Below are 25,130 nucleotides of genomic sequence, written 5' to 3' on the forward strand. Positions count from 1 at the left end.
GGGTCACAAGTCCTACCAGGAAACCTGTGCTAGTGTGGACTCCTCTCTCCACAGGTCCACAGGTCCCTGCCAGGAGCCTGATCCAGCACAGGCTTCCCATGGGGTCACAGCCTTCACAGTAGAGGGGCAGGATCACCTCCCTCAACCTGCTGGCAATGCTCTTCCTAATGCATCCCAGAATACCATTGGCCTTCTTGGCCACAAGGGTATATTGCTAGAGAAATTTTGTTCATAGAAGGCAAAATATAATTCTGTAATGTGTAGTCCTTCAACTACAAGAAAGATGGGGAGAGACTTTTTACAAGAGCATGTAGTGATAGGACAAGGGGATATGTGTTTAAACTGAGAGTAGGTTTAGATTAGATATCAGGAAGAAATTCCTTACTGTGGAGTGGTGAGACCTTGGCACAGGTTGCCCAGAGAAGTTGTGGATGCCCTATCCCTGGAAATGTTTAAGGCCATGTTGAACGGGGCTCTGAGCAACCTGGTCTAGTGAAAGGTGTCCCTGCCCACGGCAGGGGGATTGGAACTAGATGATCTTTAAGGTCCCTTCCAACCCAAGCCATTCTATTGTTGCCTGAAAACTGGGGGAAAAAGACTCACCAGTCAATGTTAGGTATAGATAAGATAGAGAGGACGTCTTTAATGAAGGCCTTCTGGCGCAAGGAGTAAAACGGCGCACGCACCCGTGTCCAGAGGTTCCACAATTTATGATCCGATATGAGAACTATCTGCCCCCAGACCCTCCCCAAATCTGCCCCCCTATCATGCCTCCCCGGAACTGAGTTGGAGGTTCCAAGACCCCTTTCTTCCTCATCTTCCTCTTCTTCACGGCCCATACTGTCTCCGGAGCTCAAAAGCAATGATCAGGTCCCAGCTGACTGGAAGCTGGCGAATGTTGTCCCAATTTTCAAGAAGGGCAAGAAGAAGGACCCAAGAAACTACAGGACTGTTAGTCTCACATTAGTGCCTAGTAAAGTTATGGAGAAGATTATTCTGGGAAGTATTGAAAAACACCTGAAAGACAATACTGTCATTGGTCATAGCCAGAACTGCTTCATGAGAGGAAAAGTCCTGCTTATCAAACCTGATTTCCTTTTATGAAATTAAAAAAAAGGGGTCCTGGTCGATGGCAAGTTGAATATGAGTCAGCAGTGTGCCCTGGCAGCCAGGAGGGCCAACCGTGTCCTGGGGTGCATCAGGCAAAGCATTGCCAGCCGGTCGAGGGAAGTGATTGTCCCGCTCTACTCTTCACTGGTGCGGCCTCACCTTGAATATTGTGAGCAGTTTTGGTCACTGCAACATAAGAAAGATATTAAGTTATTAGAGAGTGTCCAAAGGAGGGCAACATATATGGTGAAGGGCCTTGAGGGGAAGCTGCATATAGTCTTGTTAGCACTTTAGTTCGGGCAGAGGCATCTTTTAATAACCGGATCCTAACATGTGTGAAACATCTTCCATCACAATATAGTTTGACTGTAACAGTTCACCTTTTATCATACCATGTTCTAGCTCTATACTTTTTTACAGAGCAATATAAAATAGAGGACTGTCTCAGCAGGGTATTCCAAGTATATCTGTATTACCTATCTATATGTGTTTTCTTCTTTGACATAATACATTCATTTCACCTTTTACTTTTCAAATCCACAAGCAATTTTCCAGTTATGTATGTATTCATTTTTTCTTAAAATAAGCAACAAATCATTCATTTTATACACTGGCATGCATTTCTCAGAGTAACACATTTAACTTGCTGTGTTTGTAAGGCAAATAATTGTTTTACCTTTATGTCCAAGAACCACTACCAATCTATTCTGCAACCAGTTAGCAAGTCCCCTTGGAAAGCCCCTTCCACAATCCAGAGACCAGATGCTCTTGTTGGTGATTGAAATAAAGGCATATCCTAAAGCTGTGTATTGCAGTGGGAGAAGCCAGAAGTGGGCACCATGTGGCAAGTCTTGAGGGTATCTTTAACTAGAATACAGACTGTTAGGGCAGGAGTCATATAGGGCATGGCCACAGAAGAGTAGACATTATTTCTAGGTAGACATCAACACTAACTCATGGAAACTGCCAGGCTCATCAAAGAAACACCAAAGTCATAGCTGGGCTCAGACAAATGGGGGTACCCAAAGAGCAACACTGTACCCATTAATACCTTGTCATTAATACCAGTACCCATTAATACCTTTAGAACTGCTACTAGTTCTTCTGCATCTATGCCATTGCATTTGTTTTATTAGCAGTATCAGCTCCAGTGAAAAATGAGCATCACTGCTCTTTATCACCATGTCATCTTGGCCACCTAATGGCTGTAAAAATGCTTGTCCAGAGTCTACAACCTTCAGTGCAATGGCAGCTCAGAAAAAGACTACTTTGGATGCAACATCCAAACACATCACACCATATCAGTGAAGGTTCTCAATGATATATTTATGCAGAGGAACTATTCATATTAAAAACACTAGGTGCTATAGGCAGATATAACATTAAGCAGTACCTACAACAACGTTTCAATCTTTGTGGGTTCCTCTAGGCAAATATGACATGCTATTTCAAATGAGTCCAGTATGCCCTGAAACAAAGTATATATTCTAAGAAACAGGACTGATGAATTGGTTCATTCAGGCAAGTACTCTGTGTTTCTGAGGAACAGGCAGAGAATTTGAGCATTCAGTACCGGAAGGAGCTGTACACAGAGGAAGTGTCTTCTCAGTCAGGGACCAGAGGTTATCTTAAAAAAAACAGGCTATAAAAGTTTATATCCTTTCCTAGGTCACAGTGAGATTTCTCCCACATCACTTTAACCATATAAACAAGATGCTTAGTGTAAACCAGTGCCTGGCTTCTGTCAGTAAAGTGAGAGGAACATCTTAGAAAGGCTGATTTATCTCAGACTGCTCTATCCCATTTTAGAGGAGGATAAAACACTTTTAGGGGGTGATTGAATTTATCTCGAGTGGACCTCTGTGGTGGGGGGAAACAGTTTTCCCCCTGAAGTTATAAAATGGTAAAACCCCAGGGGGTGGTGACCCTTGAGGTTTTACCCAATGAGCGCTTCTGCAAAATATAAACATATCACAAGCAGACCGGAAGAGTAGGTAGTTGTAGTTGTTGTTGGAGAAGTAGCCATGTTGTAGAGCCACGAGGAGAGAGGGCAGGAGCCCCCCTGGGGGGCTCTGGCCCCCTCAGCCCCGGCTGGAGGGCTACAGGGACTTGGAACAGCGTAAGGCTGGGCTAAGTGCCTGTAGCTAGGAAGCTAAGGAAGTTTCGTCCACCGTCAGCAGCAGTAGCAGCAGCGGCGTAAACAACGCTGGTCGGAGAAAGTGGCAGAGAGCCAAGAGATAAAAGAGAAGCAGCAACAAACATGCAGCCGAGCAGGAAGACACAGAGTTGTCTGAGAGAGCCAAGAGAGAGCCAGCAGCAGAGAGAACTAGGCTCTACACAGAGAGAGAGAGAAAGTTGGGATAAGAACTGAACAAAACAAACCCCAAACTCCTTGGAGACCCCTCCTAGAGAGAGGAGGATGATGGACTATAATTGAAAGAGTCTTGGAGTGCTACAGCACTACAGAAAGGAGCTGAAAAGCTCAGAGAAAGAATGTGGAGGGGGTGACCTTGGTCCCCCTCGCTGCTGCTGCCAAGCTAAGCTAGCAGCCTGAGATCAGACCACAGAAGCTCTGATAGAACTCTTGAGGCAAAGGCCTTCAACTGAAAGTTGCCCGAGATGTTCTGACTCAGGGGTGAATCCCCTGAGGAAGGGACCTTCATGGGGGTCTTACACTCCATGATATGACGTGGTGAAGCGAGTTTTGTCCCTGCTACACAGTCCATGGAAGAGAAGACCCTCGATTGGAGACGATGGGCCGAGGGGCTTGGATACCCCCTCGTGAGTACTGGCAGAGATCCAGCTACAGTTGCTGCATGGAAGAGAGAGACAGAGAGACCTGCTGCCCTAGAGACATTGCTGCTCTGAGAGTGGAAAAGATCTTTTCCTTCTTCCCTTCCTGACTTTTATTTGGAGGGGAGGAGATTTGATCCATTGTAAATACTTTTATGTCATGGTAGAGATAACTAAGATTGTATATAATGTATTGTAGTATTTATTGGTACAGTCATTGTAATATATAATTCCTTCCCCCCATTCTGAGTCTCGTGTGGTGTCTGGAAAATCCATCTCACACTGGGTTGAGATGTGGTAGGGGGCTTGGACTAGGGAATTGGATTCTGGGGTTCTTAAACCATGACAGCCTCTGAGTATTGGGGAGCAGATGTCTTTAACGTGGTAATAGAGGAATCAAGTCTTTGTTTTGGTAATTGTAGATGTTTTCCAATACCAGTTCTCCCTGGAATTGCTTGAGCCTGGTCAAAATTAGTTACACAAAGCCCTTTGAACTTTTGGAGCCTTCAGAGAATGGGTTTAAGCAGCTTGTCCAGAAACAGTGCTTTTCTGGGGTAAGTCATATATATATCTCCATGGATGTGCAGAAAACCTATGTTTGTAGTATCTTATTAAGTGAACTGCTTTAAAACAAACAAGCAAAAAGGTTACAAGAATATTTAGATTGCCAGTTGGGAGGGGGGGAAATACGGCTCAAATTTTGCTTCACTGCCACAGAAAGATGCAAGGAGACTGGACTCTTGGCCTTGCACAGTGGAGCTGCTTTTTTCATGGAGCATCAGGGGTGCAGCTGGAACCTCATGGCATGGCCACCATGCTTCAAGGTTGAGATCCTGTGAGAGCCTCGGGGAGTGGGAGATGGCTAAGATAGAAGTGAGGGTCCGGTAAGTCAGGGTAAGACAGCAGGAGGGCAAAGGGAAAGGGTGTGTATGTGAGGGACACGAGACCTGCGCCGGCCGGGGGAGCACAGGCGGAGGGGTCATGTGGCAGGTCGGGGTGCACCTCGAAGCCGCCCTCGCGGCGGCCCCTCGGGGAATTGTCTCCCCCCCGCGTCCTTCCTGCTTCCAGGGGCCGCCGCGGGGAGGATTTGCCGCAGATGACATCAGCTGTGCACGCTGGAAAAGTGGCGGTGCGGAGACTCTCTCCCCCCCGCCCCTCCTCCTCCTCGCCAGGTCCCTGCCCTGCACCGTCTCCATATAAACGCGGTGCCGCCTCCCCGTCCCCCCTCACTCTTTGCCTCCTGCGGAGCCGCCGCCGAGCGGCCTTTCTCCCCCAAGAGCCCCGGAGCCGCGGGGCAGAGCGAGGCGCTCGCGATGACCACCCTGGTGGTGGTGGATGTGGATTCAGAGGCTTCCTGCAGCATCTCCAACCCCAGCTCCCTCTCGCCCAGCCTTTCGCACCGCTTCCTGGACAGCAAATTTTACCTGCTGGTGGTCATCGGCGAGCTGGTGACCGAAGAGCAACTCCGGCGGGCTATCGCCAATATCGAGCGAGGTGAGACGGCGGAGAGCGGGGCCGACGCAGGCAGCGCCGGAGCCCCCACCCTGCCGACGCCTTCCCCTTGCGCTCCCCGTTTTCTTCCCCTTCCGCGCGGGGTGAGAGGGGGCGCTGACCGGGTTCGACCGGCGAGGCGGGGGGCCCGACCGCTCCTTGCTTATGATCGGGGCGACATACGCACGGCATAGACACATAAGCTGCGAAGTCTAGGTCTCTCGTTTTCTTCCTTTTATTGCATTGCGCGCACGCCCCTCCCGCCCTACCGGACTTGGAGCCCCTCCGTCGGGTACGACCGTCAGGAAGCCGCCCGCGACTGTCAGCGACTGCGGGCCGGGCATCGTGCGGCGTCCGGCGGCTCCCTGCTACCGCCCGCACAAAGATCTGCAGTCGGCCAGGCGCGTACCGTGCCCCACTGTCCATCCCCAGGAGCGTCTAGCGGGCAGCGGGCAAAAGGGGCAAGCCCCCTCCTCACCATTGTTTGGGTGGAGGGGCTGCGGCAGGAACCTAGTGCCCACAGCGCCGCCAGGCCCGTCTACCAGGAGACAGCGGCGGATGGGCGTGGCGCAGTCCGCACTGCGGTCCCTATGGCAGCCCAGAGTTGACAAAGGTCGTCCGCGCTGCCGAAAAAAAAATGGGACTGGGGCGGCCGGGCTGCGGGGCGGCTGTTCGGCGTTTCCCTCGATTCCTCAGCAAACCCCTGTCCCCCACCGCGAAACCAAAGTAGCGAAATTTCAGGGCGTTTTCCTTCTCAGTGGCAAAGACTCCCTGAGCAGGAATGGGGCTTTGTCTATTGTGTCTAACTTTCGGCTACGAGACTTTTCTCTTGGCTAGAGAATTTTTCAGGACCTAGGCTTTATATGCACATATATATTTCAATAACTAAAAAGATATGGGTAATAAGGCTAATACCCGAGTGCTCAACCTCATTATTGTCCAGCTACAGGATGCTATGACTCACTGTTTATTGTCCTTAAGACAGCAATACAGGAAGGTATTGCAAGTGAAAGGACTATTATAACTTCTCGATGCGGTTTCTGATACAATAGATTGCAGTGTACACAGAGAGGGGAACAAAGCCCCGTTGCCGTAATAGCGGTATGAAGCACAAAGAAAATTATTGCTAGATTCTATAGTTTGTTAAACTCAATTGATACATGATTTTGTAACATATTTTTGTTCTGGGATGGTGAAAGCAGAAATATCAGAAACCAGCCATTGTTAGAAGGGAGAAAAAGACCTTGGAAAGGGGAATTAGCAACCTTGTCTTGTAGGTGTGGTTCAGCAGTCCAGCTAGGACTTCATTTGTCTCTATTGTTGTTTTCTCAACTATTGTTGCTTTAGTCGACTATTTCTCTTGATTCTTTTTTCATGACTGTTTGTGGTAAAGGGCTGCCTCATCACAGCTAACCAGCTCCACTGTGACCTGTGCATCTTTATTGCTACTATTGTCTCCTAGGGAGAACTACTGAGGCATATGCTTTGTTATTCAGAGCCTCTTCAGCACTGCACTTTCCTAATGCTATCTAATTTTTGGTTGTGCCAGAAGTAAATTGGCTACATTTAATTACATTATCAAAAATTATAGAGCAAGTGGATAAAACTTATGCCCTCAAAACATTTGATGTCATCCTTCCTCTGAAAAAATGCTCTTCAGTCTCTTCATGACACTCATCTATTAGTCTCTTCTATTGTACAGTTGCTGCTACATAGCTCTGTTGCATCTTGCTACTTACAGTTTTAGATCTTCAGAGGGAATGCTTTTGCCTTTTTATTCATCATTTTGGATTAGGAATCACCTCACTGTTCCTGGTGTCAGATGATCTGATTGGGATTTTGCCTGCCAGGAAAAAACCTTGATCAAATTTTGAGGTGCATTGTTCTGGATGAGTATACTAGGAGTCTGAAACTCTATCTGTGTGAGACAAATATGGGCTTGGCTAATCTCTTTCTAATGGAAAAGTATGCTACAGTTTGGAAAAAGATGGCTTCTTTCAACCTTTATTCTCAACATAGCCTTAGGGTTCTTGATAACTCTGCCTCACTGTCTTCTCTGGTACATCTCCTAAGTACCATCACTGAAAATTGTATATTCATACACTGAACTGCAACACAATGTGTCAAAGAAAACATCTGCTGATAACACATCAGTGGTGTGATGCTACGCAACCTGGTGGAATGCAGAGTCATTTCTTAATTTATCATGAAGAGGGAATGGTATGGCAAGCTGCATTTCCAATAATTACACTTAGGATGTCACTTTGCTAAGGGGGCAATCCTCCAATCCATTGTCCACCAAAAAAGAAGGAGGGAGCAAAGAGAAAACTTCAAGATTTTTCCACTCATTTGGCAGATGCCACTGGGTGTGCCCTGTCTGCTGTCTGATAAGTCCTGTGTCTAGTGGTTTTGCACTCTTAAGCCTGCAGAAGGAAATAGCTCCAGTTCGGTCATACTTCCAGTAGTTACTTCCATGCTGTTAATGCTATACATCATTGTATTGACCTTGGATTTTAGTTCCAGAATTATCTCTGTTCTACCCAGACCTGATTTGGTATATAATATATTATACTACATTATAATGTATATGCAGATTTTTTGCATCCAGAATGCTGAATCATACAGCTGCAGATTTGGCATATTCTATTCAAATCCCAACTTAAAGCACCCCTGTAGCTCCCCTGCTACTAAAACCTTGCCATGCAAACTCAATACACAGCATTGCTGAATCATAGTCCATATCACTTAATTGACCTCTGGGAAGCTTTGTAGTCTCCCCACACAAGCTTACTGTCAGAGGCCAGTGAGCTGTTTATCTTCCAGTTTCTTGAAATTCAGCACTTCTTTTCAATGTACTTCAGCTTTTTGACCAATGTCAGTTTATTAATCATAGTTTTCATGTGCTTTACATGTGTGGTATTATATCATCATTACTTTGTTGCTCTCAAATATTCCAAGACCTGGAAAAGGTTAAAGTCTGCTCAGCTGTATTTGTCTGACAAGACTACACTCCAAAAATGCACCATATGGCCAAGAGATTTTTGAGAAATGAAGGTAAGGAGACTTACAGAAGAGACTCACTGCTTGTGCCTGTGAACAATGATGCATAATAATTCAGGAAGTGAAGGTAGCTGGTTATAGTTCAGTTATTTTTCTCTTGGGTGGTTATAAAACACACAGGAGATACTGTATTTCCAAAATTATTTAGTTTCAAATGGCAGCTACTTAATAGCTGGTAGCATATCCCATTAAGAAGCATGTTCCTACCTTGACTGGGATGCTGACAAGGAAAAGCCCTTGATGAATTATCCCTGAAGAGGCTTCAGGCTCTTGAAATGCAAATGTTTACCTACCCAGAGCTGCAATGGGAAACCAGCAGCACTTCTCTGCTCTTCCCCCTCTTTCTCCTCCTCAACCTTCAGCCCTACAACCTGGTTTCTGACAGTGCGAGACTTGACATTTCTGCTGCCTTGAAGAGAATAAAGCATGAGAGGCAGTGTTGACAGTAAGGTTTGCAACCTGAAATTCTGACAGAGTTACCAGAAGAAATATTAGTGCTAGTCTCATGGTAAGGGGTTGACCACACACCTCTTCAGGCATTTCTTTACCCCAAAGGTACCAAAACCCAAAGTGATTTAACTCAAAAATTTAATGCAAAGACATGGTCAGGCATGTGGGAAGGGGCCACTAGACAATTCCTCACCTGCAATCCCTTCTGCATCTGCCAGCTAATTTGTGTATGTTTAATGACATTACTTTAGGGAAAAAAGAAAAAATCACTATGTCAGTGTTCAAAATTGCAGCAGTGCTTGGACTTAGCAGTAGTGAAACTGCCTGCTCATTATTTTCCAAACAAAGCAAGAAAACTATAGAAAAAAATTAATAGAATCACAGAATGGTTTGGGTTGGAAGGGACTTAAATGTCATCTAGTTCCAACTCCCCTGCTGTGAGCAGGGACACCTTCCACAAGACCAGGTTTCTCAAAGCCCCATCCAACCTGGCCTTGAACATTTCCAGGGAGGGGGCATTGACAACTTCTCTGGGCAACCTGTTCCAGTGCCTCACCACCCTCACAATAAAGAATTTCTTCCTGATATCTAATCTAAACCTACTCTCAGTTTAAAGCCATTCCCCCTTGTCCTATCACTACATGCCCTCGTAAAAAGTCCCTCTCCAGCTCTCTTGTAGCCCCTTTAGGTAGTGGAAGGCTGCTATAAGGTCTTCCCATAGCCTTCTCTTTTCCAGGATGAACAACTCCAACTCTCAGACTTTCCTCATAGGAGAGGTGCTCCAGCCCTCTGATAAACTTGGTGGGCCTCCTCTGGACCTGGTCCAACAGGACCGTGTCTTCTTATGTTGGGGGCCGAAGAGCAGGTCACAGTACACCGGGTGGGGTCTCATAAGAGCCAAACAGAAGGGGAGAATCACCTCCTTCAAACTGCTGGTCATGCTTATTTTGATGCAGCCCAGGATATGGTTGGTTTTCTGGGCTGCAAGCACAGGTCATGTCAAGCTTAGAATCATATCAGGGATCTCTGACCCAGGAGACCAGGGTAAAGGAATCTAGAGGGTAGTGGTCAACAGCTCAGAGTCCTGATGGACATCAGTGACAAGTGGTGTCCCTCAGGGATCCATAATGGGACCAATGTTATTTAATGTCTTCATTAATGACGTAGACGAAGGGATTGAGTGCACCCTCAGCAAATTTGCTGGTGACACCAAGCTGAGTGGTGCAGTTGAAGGATGGGATGTCATCCAGAGGGACCTGGACAAGCTAACAAAGTGGGCCCATGGGAATCTCATGAGGTTTAATAAGACCAAGTGCAAGGTGCTGCACCTGGGTCAAGGCAACCCCCTGGGCTGGGGGATGAACAGATTGAGAGCAGTCTGGCAGGAAGGAGTGCTGGTGGATTAGAGGCTGGACATGAGCAGTCCTCTGTCCCTGGAGGTTTTTAAGATAAGACTGGATGTGGCACTTAGTGCCATGGTCTAGCAACCACGGCGGTAGTGGATCAAGTGTTGGACTTGATGATCTCGGAGGTCCCTTCCAACCCAGCTGATTCTATGATTCTATGAATGTGTGCTTGCCGCCCAGAAAGCCAATCCTATCCTGGGCTGCATCAAAAGAAGCATGGCCAGCAGGACGAGAGAGGTGATTCTGCCTCTCTACTCTGCTCTGGTGAGACCCCCCACCTGAAATACTGCATCCAGCTCTGGTGTCCCCAACACAGGAAGGACATCGACCTTTTGGAGCAAGTCCAGAGGCGGGTCACCAAGATGATTAGAGGAATAGAGCACCTCTCCTATGAGTAAAGGCTGAGAGAATTGGGATTGTTGAGCCTGGAAAAGAGAAGGCTTGGGGGGACCTAATTGCAGCCTTCTGGTACCCGAAGTGAACCTACAAGAAAGATGGAGACAGACAATTTACAAGAGCCTGTAGTGACAGGACAAGGGGGAATGTCTTAAAACTGAGAGTAGGTTTAGATTAGATATTTGGAAGAAATTCTTTACTGTGAGGGTGTTGAAGCACTGGAACAGGTTGCCCAGAGAAGTTGTGGATATCCCATCCCTGGAGGTGTTCAAGGCGAGGCTGGGTGGAGCTCTGAGCAACCTGGTTTAGTGGAAGGTGTCCCTGCCCATGGCAGGGAGTTGGAACTAGATGATCTTTAAAGTACTTTCCAACCCAAACCATTCTGTGATTCTGTGAATCTTGGAAGGAAGACTCTTGGGTCAAGGAGGATTGGGTTAGAGAACACCTAAGCAAGCTTGACATCCACAAGTCCATGGGCCCTGACGGGATGTATCCACGAGTGCTGAGAGAGCTGACAGATGCCATAGCTAGACTGCTTGCTATCATCTTTGAAAGGTCATGGAGATCAGGAGAGATGCCTGAGGACTGGAAGAAAGCAAATGTCACCCCGGTCTTCAAAAAGGGCAAGAAGGAGGACCCAGGGAACTACTGGCCAGTCAACCTCACCTCAATCCCTGAAAAGGTGATGGAGCACCTCATTCTGGAGGCCATCTCTAAGCACATGGATGACAAGAAGGTGATCAGGAGTAGTCAGCATGGATTCACCAAGGGGAAGTCATGTTTGACCAACTTGAACGCCTTCTATGATAACTACCTGGATGGATGAGGGGAAAGCAGTGGATATTGTCTACTTAGACTTCAGCAAGGCTTTCGACACTGTCTCTCACAACATCTTCATATACAAACTCAGGAAGTGTGGACTGGATGAGGAGATAGTGAGGTAGATCAAGAACTGGCTGAACGGCAGATCCCAGAGGGTTGTAATCAAAGGCACAGGGTCTGTTTGGAGGCCTGTCACTAGTGGTGTCCTCCAAGGTTCCTTACTGGGCCCAGTATTGTTTAACTTGTTCATCAGTGACTTGGATAAAGGAGCAGAGTGCCTCCTCAGCAAGTTCACTAATGACACAAAGCTGGGAGGAGTGGCTGATACCCCAGAGTGCTGTGCAACCCTTCAGAAGGACCTCAACAGGTTGGAGAAGAACTGTCTGATGTTCGGGGTCCTGCACTTGGGGAGGAATAACCCCATGCACCAGTACAGGGCTGGGGGCCAACCTGCTGGAAAGCAGCCCTGCGGAGAAAGACCTGTGGGTCCTGGTGGACAACAAACTGTCCATGAGCCAGCAGTGTCCTTGTGGCCAAGACGGCCAATGATATCCTGGGGTGCATTAGGAAGAGCATTGACAACAGGTCGAGGGACGTGATCCTGCCCCTCTACTCAGCCCTGGTGAGGCCACGTCTGGAGTACTGTGTCCAATTCTGGGCTCCTCAGTACAAGAGGGACATGGAGCTCCTGGAGTGAGTCTAGTGGAGGGCTACAAAGATGATTAAGGGACTGGAGTATCTCTTTTATGAGGATAGTCTGAGAGAGTTGGGCCTGTTCAGCCTTGAGAAGAGATGACTAAGAGGGGACCTTAACAATGTCTATAAGTATCTGAAGGGACGGTGTCAAGAGGATGGAGCCAGGTTCTTCTTGGTGGTGCCAAGCAATAGGACCAGAGGCAATGGACAGAAACTGATGCACAGGAAGTTCCACCTAAATACAGGGAAGAACTTGTTTACTGTTTGGATGACTGTGCGCTGGAACAGATTGCCCAGAGAGGCTGTGGAGTCGCCCTCACTGGAGATATTCAAGAACTGTCTGGACATGATGCTGTGCAATATGAATATCCTGAGTTGGAAGGGATCCACAAGAATCAAGTCCAAGTCCTGGCCCTGCACAGGGCAACCTCAAGAATCACACCGTGTGCCTGACAGCATTGTTCAAATGCTTCTTGAAGTCTGACTTGGTGCTATGACCACTTCCCTGGGGAGCCTGTTCCATTGCCTGACCATCCTCTGGGTGAAGAACTTTCCTAATATCTAACTGTCACGACCTATTTGGTAGGGGACATGATGTTTGTTATAAATTCTCATCAGGCTGAACAAAGGCACCAGTCCATGTGTCAGGGAACTCTTTTGCTTTATTCTATAATCACCTTAACTCTGGCAATTAGCCCACTCTTTAGTCTCAAAAGTGTTGACTAACAAGCCCATAACTTTTACAACGCACTTCAACAAGCTCCCAACTCCCACAAGAAACTTCAGTACAGAGTAAGGGGTAGAATATGATAGCACACTTTGCCCAGACAAAGCAAGAGAGGAGAGAAATAAAGGTGGAAAAGGGAGAAAGAGAAGAAAGAAGATCACCAGTCCTTAGATCCTGTGCTGGTCATCTGTGTGGATGGTCTGGATCTGGGGTAGCGAGAGAAAGAGAGGGAAAAGGTAACAAGGGGGACTGATCCACTTCCTTTTATAGTTTACCTGGTGCACACCTCTTCTGTAAAATAGATTTTTCATGCTGTTTCATTCACATATGCACAGTCAGCCCTTTTGAGCCCTCTAGGAAGTGAGTTCGGGGGGGAGTTGATGCAGACACACTGAGTATGAGTCTTAAGATGGAAAAGGAAGTTGGCTCAGAATGGTACTGCCCCACCTCCACCGGACCATCTCTTCCAATCACAACTTTCCTGTTGCAACAGTTGCAACAGTTAGAATGTTTGAGACAAAACTTGCTTATGTTTTTATGCCTGGTTCTCCACACTAACCTAAACCTCCCCTGACACAGCTTCATTCATTCCTATTGCTGGTCACCAGATAGAAGACATCAATGCCTGCCCTTTCACTTCTCATGAGGAAACTGCAATGAGGTCTCCCCTGAGTCTCCTCTTCTGTAGTCTGAAAAAACCAAGTGACCTCAGCCGCTCCTCATCCCAGGTGCAGAATCCAGCACTAGTCTTTGTTAAACTCTATTACGGTTGTTATTGCCCATCTCTCTAATTTGTTAAGGTCCCTCTTCAGGGCCTCTCTGCCTTCGAGGGAGCCAACAGCTCTTCCAAATTCAGTGTCATCAGCAAACTTACTTAGTATACCTTTGAGTCCTGCATCCCAGTCATTTGTGAAGACAATGAAGAGCACTGGCCCTAAGATAGAGCCCTGCGAAACCCCACTAATGACTAGAATAATTCATTGGTATTGCAGTCCTGGCTGGGTGGCCTATAGTAGACTCCCACGATGACATCCACTTTATTTGTTTGTCCCTTAATCCTTACCCAGAGGCTGTCAACTGTGCCATAACCAACTGCAAGCTGCATTGTGTGAGTCAGCACAGACAGGCACCCAGAACAACCACAGACTCGTGGCTAGAACACAAAAGATTCAGTTTATTTCCATTATCTCTCTAACTGGGTGATCCCCGAAACACCCAGGCCGAAGCACACAAGTGGAGACACAGACGCTGTTAAACTTAGTCCATGCTAGAGGATCACTGGCCTGCTGTTCATACAGGTTTATCAAGAGTTATTTCCAGCTGCAAGGTCACTTGAGCTATTTATAATCTGCCTCACCAGTCTTCTGTTTCTAACCCATTCCTCCCCACATCCATACATTCCAGCCCCTCCATTACATACAGTGCCACTTCCCCACCTTACCTGCCCTGCCTATCCCTCCTGAAGAGCCTGTAACCATCCAACATGGCACACCAGTTACCGGACCCATCCGACCAGATTTTACTTATGCCAATGATGTCATATCTCTGGGACTGGGCCAAGGCTTCGAGCTCCTCTTGCTTGTTCCTCAGGATGTGCACGTTGGTGTAGAAACATTACAAGTTCAGTTCATTGTAGCCAACAACTCATGGAGTAGAATGAAGGATCTCACTAGCATTCAGTCCCTCAAAATTTGGTGTGCTGTCCCATTGTTCATCACTGGCAAGCCTGGTTTTGTCCCTTTTCCCCCTTCCAATCTGTTTTAAAGCTTTATCAATCAGCCCTGTGAAGTCCTGGGCTTCTCATTAACCAACACCCCCAAGTCTTTCTCCTCAGGACTGCTCTCAATCCATTATCTGCCCAGCCTGTATTTGTGCTTGGAATTGCCCTGACCCATGTGCAGGACCTTGCACTTCGCCTTCTTGAATTTCATGAGGTTTGCACAGGCCCACCTCTCAACCCTGTAAAGGTCCCTTCTGGATGGCAACCCATCCTTCCAGTGTGTCGACTGTACCACACAACTTGATGTCATTGACAAGTTTGCTGAGGGAGCATTCCATCCCACTGTCCATGTCACTGACAAAGATGTTAAACAGCGCCGGTCCCAACACCAACCCCTGGGGAATGCCACTTGTCACTGGTCTCCACTGGAGATTGACCACAAATCTTTGAGTGCAACCATTCAGCCAATTCCTTATCCACTGAGTGGTCCATCTGTCAAATCCATGTCTCTGCAAGTCCAGGTAGATGAAGTCAGTTGCTCTTCCCTTATCCACCAACACTGTAACCCCATCATGGAAGGCTACCAAATTTGTCAGGCGCGATTTGTTCTTAGTGAAGCCATTTTGGCTGTCACCAATCACCTTCTTATTTTCCATGTCCTTAGCATATTTTCCAGGAGGATCTGTTCCATAATCCTGCCGGGCACCAAGAAGAGACTGACTGGCCTGTAGTTCCCCTGGTTTTCCTTATTTCCCTTTTAAAAAAATGGAAGTTATGCTTCCCCTTTATTCAGCCAGTGAGAACTTTACTGGACTTCTCAAATATGATAGATAGTGGCTTAGCAACTTAATCTGTGAGTTCCCTCAGGACCCATGGATGTATCTCATCAGGTCCCATGGACTTGCACACCTTCAGGTTCCTTAGATGATCTTGAACTTGATCATCTCCTATAGTGGTTCTTCATTCTCCCAGTCCCTGCCTCTGCCTTCTGTGACTCAGGCAGTGTGGCTGAAGCACTTGTCAGTGAAGACTGAGGCAAAAACGTCATTCAGTACCTCAACCTTCTCCATATCTCAGGTTACCAGGTCTCCCATTTCCTTACAGAGGGTCCACACTTTTCCTAGTCTTCATTTTATCACCAATGTACCTATAGAAGCTTTTCTTGTTGCCCTTGATGTCCCTGGCCAGGTTTAATTCTATCAGGGCTTTAGCTTTCCAAACCTGATCCCTGGCTGCTTAGACAGTCTCTCTGTATTCCTCCCAGGCTACCTGTCCTTGCTTCCACCCTCTATAGGCTTCTTTTTCTGTTTGAGTTTGTCCAGGAGCAACTTGTTCATCCACACAGGGCTCCTGTCCATCTTCACTGGAATGCATTGCTTCTGAGCTTGGAAGAGGTGCTCCTTGAATATCAACTATCTTTCTTGGGCCTCTCTTCCCTTTAGGGCCTTATCCCATGGTACTCTACCAAGCACATCCCTGAAGAAACTAAAGTCTGCTCTCCTGAAGTCTGTTAGTTTGTTGTGGGTTTTGGTTTTGTTGGTTTTTTTTTTTTTTTTTTAATTTATTCATCATAATCTTATGGTAGGAAACTATAAATTTGCATTTTTTACTACAGTGATTTGTTTTTTTTTTCTGGTCAAATTTCAATCCTTAAAAATACATTTTAGAAAAATACCATTTTATGATCATATATGTGTCAAGTGTCTCACTTTCTAAGTAGCTGGGGGAAAACTGGTAGGGAATAGAGATGAGATATTTATTTTTTAAAAGAAAAAAGATCAAGCATAGCATTTTAAAATTTTAAAACTAGAATTTTGATATTTCATTAATAAAAAATCACTTAAATTTTAATTAAAAATTTGGGATGCTTCAAAGCTTTTGAATGAAGAAGTCAGCAATTTAATATTTTGTATTTAAATATTATTTTGCAACATGCTAGGTGTTGTCTTTTTTTTTTCTCAGGGGAATAAATACAGTTGTCTTGCAATAGGGCTAACATATCCCATGAGCAATTCAGTCTTTTCAGTTTTATAAAACAGTGTACTGCTATTTTTAAGTCAATTCCGGGACATCTCGTAATGTGGCTACTAGGATGTTGGAACCAGCAGTCATTGGGGGTCTTGAATGATTGTTACCTTTTGGAAAGGCAGATTTCCTCTTGCTTGTGACTGATCCCCATCCGGAGTGCTTCTTCTGATCACTTAGCACTTTGCAAAGGATAACTGCATGGTTTGGAAGGAATAGAGGTTGGTTTTGGAATTTAGAAATATGCAAATATCATTAATGTAAATGGAGAAATAATCAATTAAAACAGTATTTATATATCAAGGTAGATATGTTCTGCATTTTGAATTTTAGGAATCCGATCATGGGACACAAGCTTGACTGAATGCAACTTGGATCAAGAACTAAAACTTTTTGTGTCACGCCATTCAGCTCGATTCTCTCCTGAAATTCAAGGTAGGTTTTTGGAAATGTTTGTCAAAGTTTTGTTTTGTATGTTTTTGTTAAAGAGCAGAATTATTAAATACACTCAGGTATTGGATGGCCCTCTTTCATTTGCGATTCTTTACAATGAATACTTTTTTCTTTGTTTTAAAATATGACTTGAAAATTATAGTTTGTTTTAACTTTCTGACAACAGAAAATGTCTGAAACATTTAAATAATCAGCCTTTTAGGTTAGCTTCATGTATCTCACTGTGATTATTTTGGCAGTAGATGTTAGTTTTAAGCCCCTATTAAAGTTAAGTGAAACTCACTTTTTGACTGAAGAACAGTTTGTTCATGTAACATCAATCTAGTAGTCCTGGAGACTGAAGCTGTTCCTCACCATGTTAGGTGAGCACATACAGAAAATAACCTGAAAGGTTATCTCTACAGTTTGATAGAGCCAGAAATGGTGTCGCGGCTGTTGTACAAGCGTGGCTCACGCCCCATGTTTGTCCCTAAAGGGCTTGGATTTTTTCTTGGTATGAAAAAGCTGAGGGGTAGAGGGTCTATCTTGAGTCACAGGAACTTTCTTTGGTTTGTATGAAGAAACTAAAATGTTAAAGGCTAAATCTTCTGCTGCTTTTTCTTCAAGACTGTCATTCCTTTAGAGGATTCATAAAATAAATTTAAAAACCCAACAATTTTGTGAAGTGTAAAATTTTGTTTTCTTCTCAGTGCATGGGAATCAAGTATTTGGTAAGTTTTCTAACATCTCATTAACACAAATGGTGAGTGAGTATGTGAGAAATTAATCTTGGTTTTCATATAAAAATATATAGCCTTCTCCAAGGAGTATAAGTTGCTTTCACTGGTGAAATTATTGTGGCCATGTGCACATTGACTAGTATAACCTAGTATTGATGAATGTTATAAATTCCGACTTCAGGAACATCTCTTAAGTATGGTGATGTCATGGTTTAACCCCAAAGGGCAACTAAGTACTACACAGCCACTCTCTCACTTACCCCCCATCCTGGTGGGATGGGGAAAAGAATCAGGAACAAAAAGTAAAACCTGTGGGTTGAGATAAGAAGAGTTTAATAATTGGAACAAAATATAATAATAATAATGGTAATGAAAAGGAGAGGGAGGCAGATAAAACCCAAGAAAAACAAGTGATGCACAATACAATACGGTCACCACCTACTGACCGATGCCAAACCCATCTCCGAACCGTTACTGGCCCCCCTTCTGGGTAACTCCCAGTTTATATACTGAATATGACATGATATGTAAAATCCCTTTGACCACTTTGAGTCACCTGTCCCGGATATGCTCATGTGGTGGGTTGACTTGGCTGGATGCCCGGTTGCCCACGCAGCCGCTCTATCACTCCCCTTCCCAAAGGGACAGGGGAGAGAGCAAGGTGGAAAAAAGAAACAACACGTGGGTTGTTTGATCTGCTCAAAGGCCTGTTGTTGCTCAAGGCCCCACTCAAAATGGTTCTTCTTCCGGGTCACCTGATAGAGGGGTCTCACAAGCTGACTGGAACCTGGAATGTGCATCCTCCAGAAACCCACAAGGCCTAGGAAAGCTCGTGTTTCCTTCTTGTTAGCCGGTGGGGACATAGATGCTATTTTGTTTACTGTATCCAGGGGCACATGACAGCAACCATCCTGCCATTTTATTCCCAAGAACTGAATCTCCCATGCAGGTCCCTTTACCTTGCTTTGTTTATAGCAAGACCAGCTTTGAGAAGAATTTGGACTATTTTCCTCCCTTTCTCAAAAACTTCTGCTGTTTTGCCCCATACAATGATGTCATCAATCCAGGTGTTCTGGAGCTCCCCCCTGTTCCAGTGCAGTCTCAATCAGTCCATGGCAGATGGTTGGGCTGTGTTTCCACCCCTGGGGCAGTCGATTCCAGGTATACTGGACACCCCTCCAGGTGAAGGCAAACTGTGGCCTGCACTCTGTAGCCAGAGGAATGGAGAAAAATGCATTGGCAACATCAATAGTAGCGTACCACTCGACTGCCTTTGACTCCAGCTCATACTGAAGTTCCAACATGTCTGGCACAGCGGCACTCAGAGGCGGTGTGACTTCATTCAGGCCAAGATAGTCCACTGTCAGGCTCCACTCCCCATTAGATTTCTGCACTGGCCATATGGGGCTGTTAAAGGGTGAGTGGGTCCTGCTGATCACTCCCTGTTTCTCCAGTCAACTAATTAGTTCCTGAATGGAGTCCTGGTTGGTGCGATACTGCCATCGGTGCACTGTTCTGGTGGCAATGGGCACTTGTTGGTCTTCAACTTGCAGCAATCCCACGATGGAAGGATCCTTTGAGAGGCCAGGCAGGGTAGATAATTGTTTGATCTTCTCTGTAGTTACAGTAGCTACACCAAAAGCCCATCGATACCCCTTTGGATCTTTGAAGTATCCCCTCCTGAGGTAATCAATGCCAAGGATACAAGGGGCCTCTGGGCCAGTCACAATGGGGTGCTTTTCCCACTTGTCCCCTGGTAAACTCACTTCCGCCTCCAACACTGACAATTCCTGGCATCCCCCTGTCACTCCAGAGATCCAGGTGGGTTCTGCACTTCTGTGCCTCAATGGCATTAGTGTGCACTGTGCACTCGTATCTACCAAAGCTCTATATCTCTGTGGATCCGATGTGCCAGGCCGTCGAATCCACACAGTCCAGTAGACCCGATCATCCCTTTCCTCCTCCTGGTCGAAGGCAGGGCCGCTCTATTCCTGTTCCTGGTCAAAGCGTTCACTGTCCGCCCTTTGCGATGCCAGACCAGAGGTCCCCTCACCAGGATCAGAGGAGCTGATTTCAGTCCTCTTATGTCTGAGAGGTCGCTGTTTTCTTTCTTGGGTCTCTGCGGCAACTATGTGGACAGCTTTCCTGGGTACCCCCTTCTTAACAGTTCTCTTCCCTCTAAGCTTCCAGCTTAGAAGTGGGTTCACCATCTCACTTCTTCATGTCTTCCCCTGGTCATGCAGAAAGAACCAGAGTTCACCACGTGGCCTGTGTTTGGGGCTTCCTTTCCTTCTGACTGGGGCAGGAGGGGACCGATCTCCTGGCCTGCCCCTTAGAGCTGAGGCATTGGCCCGTGGGAATGAGGAAGTGCCCAGAGTTTCTTCTGTATTTCAAAGCCAGGAGGACATCACCTCTACAGTTGGTGGATCCATCTTTGGGTAATATACTGTTACCAGGCTGTTAGAATATGATGCAGGGGCACTTTGAACCACCTTCCTCCACATGGCCATCATGCAAGGGTCTTTGGGGGTGTCATCCCTTCTTAAGTTGCTATAGATGATTTCCAGCACTGCTAATTCTCTCAAGTACTGGATACCTTCATCTGCAGTGGCCCACTTTCTTGGGGAGCTCATTACATCTTCCCTGAGTGGATACCTTTCCCTCACGCTTAAGAGGAGCCATCTCCAAAGACTGCAAATTGTTCTCTCCTTTCCAATTCCCCTTTCAATTTCATGATCTCTGGCAAGGGATCGCAGCTGTTGGGCTTCATGACCTTCCACTTGTTGACTATCAGCCCCATTGTCCCAACATTGAAGCAGTCAGGCAGGAATCTGTTCACCGGGCTGACGGTTGTAATCTTTCTGCAAGTCCCGGAGTTCTGATGAGGTCAGGGACTGGGTAACCCCAGTTTCCTGTGTGATTTGTCTGACTTCCTTTGTTGAAGGACCAGCTTTTTCATCTGCTCCCTCCCCTCCTTCTCCTCCTTCTCCTTCCTCCTCTTCCTCCCCTACTAATCGCTGATATGGACCTATAGCTTACCTTATCCATTTCTTCCTTTTCACTACTGGGGCAATGACTGTAGTTGTTGTGGTTTGAGTCCCTATCTCAGCCATAGTGTCCTCCATTGCAGTTTGGGTCCCTGCCTCCACTACAGTCTTCTGAGAATATTGAACTGTGGCTTGATAAGCACAGGCCAAGCCCCAGTACAGAGCAAGAAGCTGCTGGTTTTGATTGGGGTACGCAAGGCACCCTTCCATCAGGTGACGTGTCAGTTTGCTAGGGTCAAATACCTGTTCAGGTGTGAAGTCCCAGGTAATGGGAGGTGTCAAACGCCCTAGGAACCTGCCCAGATCCTTCCACACACCCTGCCATCCAGGAACTGGGCACCTCAGGGTGCGTCCCAATATATCATCACCTAAAGTTTGTTTTCTCCTACACCAGGATAATGCCAGATTCCAAGAACTCCATAATGTGCTGACAGTAGTAGTTAGTAACAGAAACATTACCAAACAGCTCACGTAAGGATTAGCAAGGAGCATGGGAGACTTCATTATAAAGCCATTTATAATGAATGTCAATGCCGGGGGGGGGAAGGGTGTATTTCTCAATCGGTCCCAGATAGCTCCCCAGAAGACAACTCCCCAAGCATAACAAGGCCATTAGCATAAAAGCAAAGCACGGAGCCGTTGTTTAGATTAGTTTGTTCCCAAAACTTAGCAAAATAAAGTGATAAGCAGTGCAGCCAGCAAACTCCGTGTCCTGCACAGGAGCTTGCTATTCAATAACTGCTATTAGTATAGCATGCAATATATATATATACATATATAACTGCCTTTATCTCACCCTGCATGGAGCACCAAAAAGGACTGTGGTGGGTTGACCTTGACTGGATGCCAGGTGCCCACCCAGCCACTCTACCCCTCCCCTTCCCAGAGGGACAGGGAAGAGAGCAAGGTGGAAAAAAGAAAGAACTCATGTGTTGAGATAAGGCAGTTTATTTAAAGCAAAAAGCAAAGCAAGGCTTGCACGCACAGAAGTGAATGATAGCAGGTTTTATTCTCTACTTCCCATGAGCAGCGATGGTCAACCACTCCCGAGAAGCAGGGCTTCGGTAGCGTGACAGTTTCTCAGCAGGCAGCCATTAGACAATGAATGCCTGCCTTCCTTCTCCGTGCCTTAGCTTTTATAGCTGAGCTGACGTCATATGGTATGAAATATCCCTTTGGTCAGTTTGGGTCAGCTGGCCTACTTGGGTCCCCTCCCAGGATCTTGCCCTCAACTAAGTGTTGGTGCTGTGCTCAGCAGTAACCAAAACACCAGTGTGTTATCAACAGCCTTCTAGCTACCAATGCAAAGCACAGCACTGTGAGTGCTACTGTGGGGAAATGAACTCCAGCTCAGCCAGAGCCAATACAACTCACTCCCAGCTTTTTGTGCACTTCCTCATTGGCAGAGCATGAGACACTGAAACGTCCTTGACTTAAGGTAAACGCTACTTATCAAAACCCAAAACATCAGTGTGTTATCAACATTATTCTCATACTGAATCCAAAACACAGCATCATAACAGCTACTAAGAAAAAAAATGAACTCTATCCCAGATGCAACCAGGACAGGTGAAAAGGGCTATGAAATGTTGTATCATACTACTGCATCACATTCCCAAGATCAGTTGCTATACACTTGACAGAGATCTTTGTCTTGCTAGTATGACATCATTGACCTGATGGTTTTGAATAATGTACCAAATGTATTACTAGTTCTTCCTCTTGCAGCATAGATTGTAGCAGATTTTTCCATATCTATAGAGAGTAAAACATTGTTTTTCAGCACTGTTCAACCTTTAAACAATAAGCTGCCAAAATCTGTGTTGAAAGAGCTTTAACGGAGCCTGAAATTGGGAAAGAGGGAACATCCAGGAATAAATCGATCCCTCTTGACCAATTTACTGTCTCAAATTTTGTGGAGAAGCCCATGACACCTTCAGAATTCTGCTGCACAGATCAGAGGACAATATTTTAGTGTCTCTAATCTCTCTGTGGTTCTCTGATGTTGAATCTTTATGAGGCTCCTTTATGTCTTCTCTACTGTTTGATAGGAAGGAGGGTCTTTTCTTGCCATTTGTTAATAAAATTTCAGAATGTTTGATTTCTGTTCAACAAATGTTGAATTTTGAGTGTTTAATCAGGGAAACTGGCAACATTTATAATAAAGAAGATTGTAAATACATATTCTCTTTTGGTCCTAAACTCGGAAGTTCTCTGGAATTTGGATAACTAGGTGACCTCTTGTCCAAGGAAAGTATTCATCCAAGATGATGGGATAGTTTGTGGGATTTAATTAAACAGCCTTTTTTTCAATCTTTTGAGACTGAACTCTGTGCAACTCAAACATAGGGACAGTTTACTCTTGAGAGTCATTTATTGTATCCGCACAGCTCAGTATAGTCAGGTCTGACTACTGGCTAAAGCCTTTTTGATTATAATGTTTAATATGGTAATTGCAGTGCCAATTCAGTACATGCTTGTATGCTTCTCAAAGCAGCTTGAGGATGCATGCAACTCCTTAATAATACCAAATCTCACAGAGATATTGTTGTCAGGTGCTGGTGAAAAATGAGTAACAGAGTTTATTAAGTGGTTGCCAAGACATCAGGCAACATGACTTAAAATAGGAACTCCAGTGCTTGCTTCTGTTTTCTCTGTCATATACTGATGATAACTTCCATCTTATGTTAACTTCACAAGGACAAAAAATTCAAACAAATACATGCTGGAAAAGGAATCATGTATCTGGTAGTGAGAGCAAGTGGAGAGTCTTGGAAAGAGCTCTGTTGAAATTGCACCTGTTGCTAACAATCTTAATTTAAAAAAAGTTTCAGCTGCATAAAGATGAATATCCTGCTTCACAAAAGATGGAGTAAAAAGATTCTATGTGTGAATGAAGCCATTGAGGGTCCTCCTGCAAGACTTCCACACCTGCCTCTTTGTACATCAGCTTCCACTTGGGACACAACTGTTTCATTGGTTTGTATTCAAGTCCTTTTATAGATTAAAATCTGTTTTATTTCAATAGCTGTGCAGTAGCTAGTCACCCCAAATCTAAGAAATACTGCTTAAGCAATGCACTGTGACTACTTTGCATTTTGTCCTGTTTTAATGAAGAATGTGTATCTGTGGCAGGCACGTTTCCTATCTGAGCAGTACCAGGTCTCCTGTTGCCCATAAGTCAGCAATTGGTGACTGCAATGGCTTGAGTCCTTCTTTACCTGTTTCCCAAGACTTTATTTTCACCAGCCTGCGTGTGGCCAGGGAGGACCTTAGCAAAATATAAGACATGTTTGGTGTCTCCTTGGCAGCTGCTTGCCTCAGCAGCGACAGTGGACTTGCCTCCTTCAGGCTTCCTAGAGAAGGTCATTGTTGTTTGAAACTGTCATTACCCCAAAAAACCTTAAAAACTTTCATTCTGAAAATTACCATTTCAAAAGTAACAATTAAAGATTCTTAGTGTCTGGGAATTTTGGTCATCAATACCCATAACTCCATAGTTTGCCAAAATGCTGTATAGTCCTATTGCTTTTGTCAAAGCAGATCTACATTCATACCTAATAGCTTGCAATGGCACCTCATGGAGTTGCTGATAAAATCCTAAAGGGCATGATTTTCTATCTTAATCAAAATTTGTCAAGAGGACATAGGTACTTGAGCAAAACTGATAACTTGCAATGAAAGACACAAAAAAAAAAGAGCTAAGAAGTCAAGGCCAAATTTCACAACTGATATCTGAGCACCATCACTAAGCACCTAGAAATTAATTCAGCTTAAAAACTCAAGTAACCTGGTATGCACATTTAAAGGCAACCTATAAATATGGTTCTACAGCTATTAGAGACTGTGATAGCTGGAATAGCTGTTGAGTGGAGTCATTTATCAGCAGTCCTGTCGAACCAGAGAGGTCCCAGTTGACGAGGTGAGAAAATGTGATGCCCATCTAAAAGAAAGAGGATCCTGAAAACTACAGGCCTGTCAGCCTGACCTCAGTGCCAGGGAAGGTTATGGACAGATCATCTTGAGTGTCATCATGTGGTGCATACAGGACAATTGGGGATCAGGCCGAGTAGGCAAGTCAAGTCCTGCTTGATTAACCTGATGTTCAATGCCAAGGTAAACTGCTTAGTGGATGAGGGAAAGGCTGTGTATCTTGTCTACCTGGACTTTAGTAAAGCCTTTGACACCATTTCCCACAGCATTCTCCTGGAAAAA

At 45.5% G+C, this 25,130-nt stretch overlaps 1 protein-coding gene across 1 annotated transcript in view; it reads left to right on the forward strand.

The window, feature by feature from the left end:
* The first annotated feature begins 5,191 nt into the window (after nucleotides 1-5,191).
* Nucleotides 5,192-25,130, forward strand: part of LOC135405095 (microtubule-associated protein 1B-like) — a 134,648-nt gene continuing 114,709 nt past the window's right edge. Inside the window, exons 1-2 of the mRNA XM_064639808.1 lie at nucleotides 5,192-5,397; nucleotides 17,030-17,131. Coding sequence (XP_064495878.1) covers nucleotides 5,217-5,397; nucleotides 17,030-17,131 — 283 coding nt within the window. The 5' untranslated portion in view covers nucleotides 5,192-5,216. The remainder of the gene's footprint in view (nucleotides 5,398-17,029; nucleotides 17,132-25,130) is intronic.

The sequence above is a fragment of the Pseudopipra pipra genome, chromosome W, assembly GCF_036250125.1.
Source record: "Pseudopipra pipra isolate bDixPip1 chromosome W, bDixPip1.hap1, whole genome shotgun sequence".
Lineage (NCBI taxonomy): Eukaryota > Metazoa > Chordata > Aves > Passeriformes > Pipridae > Pseudopipra > Pseudopipra pipra.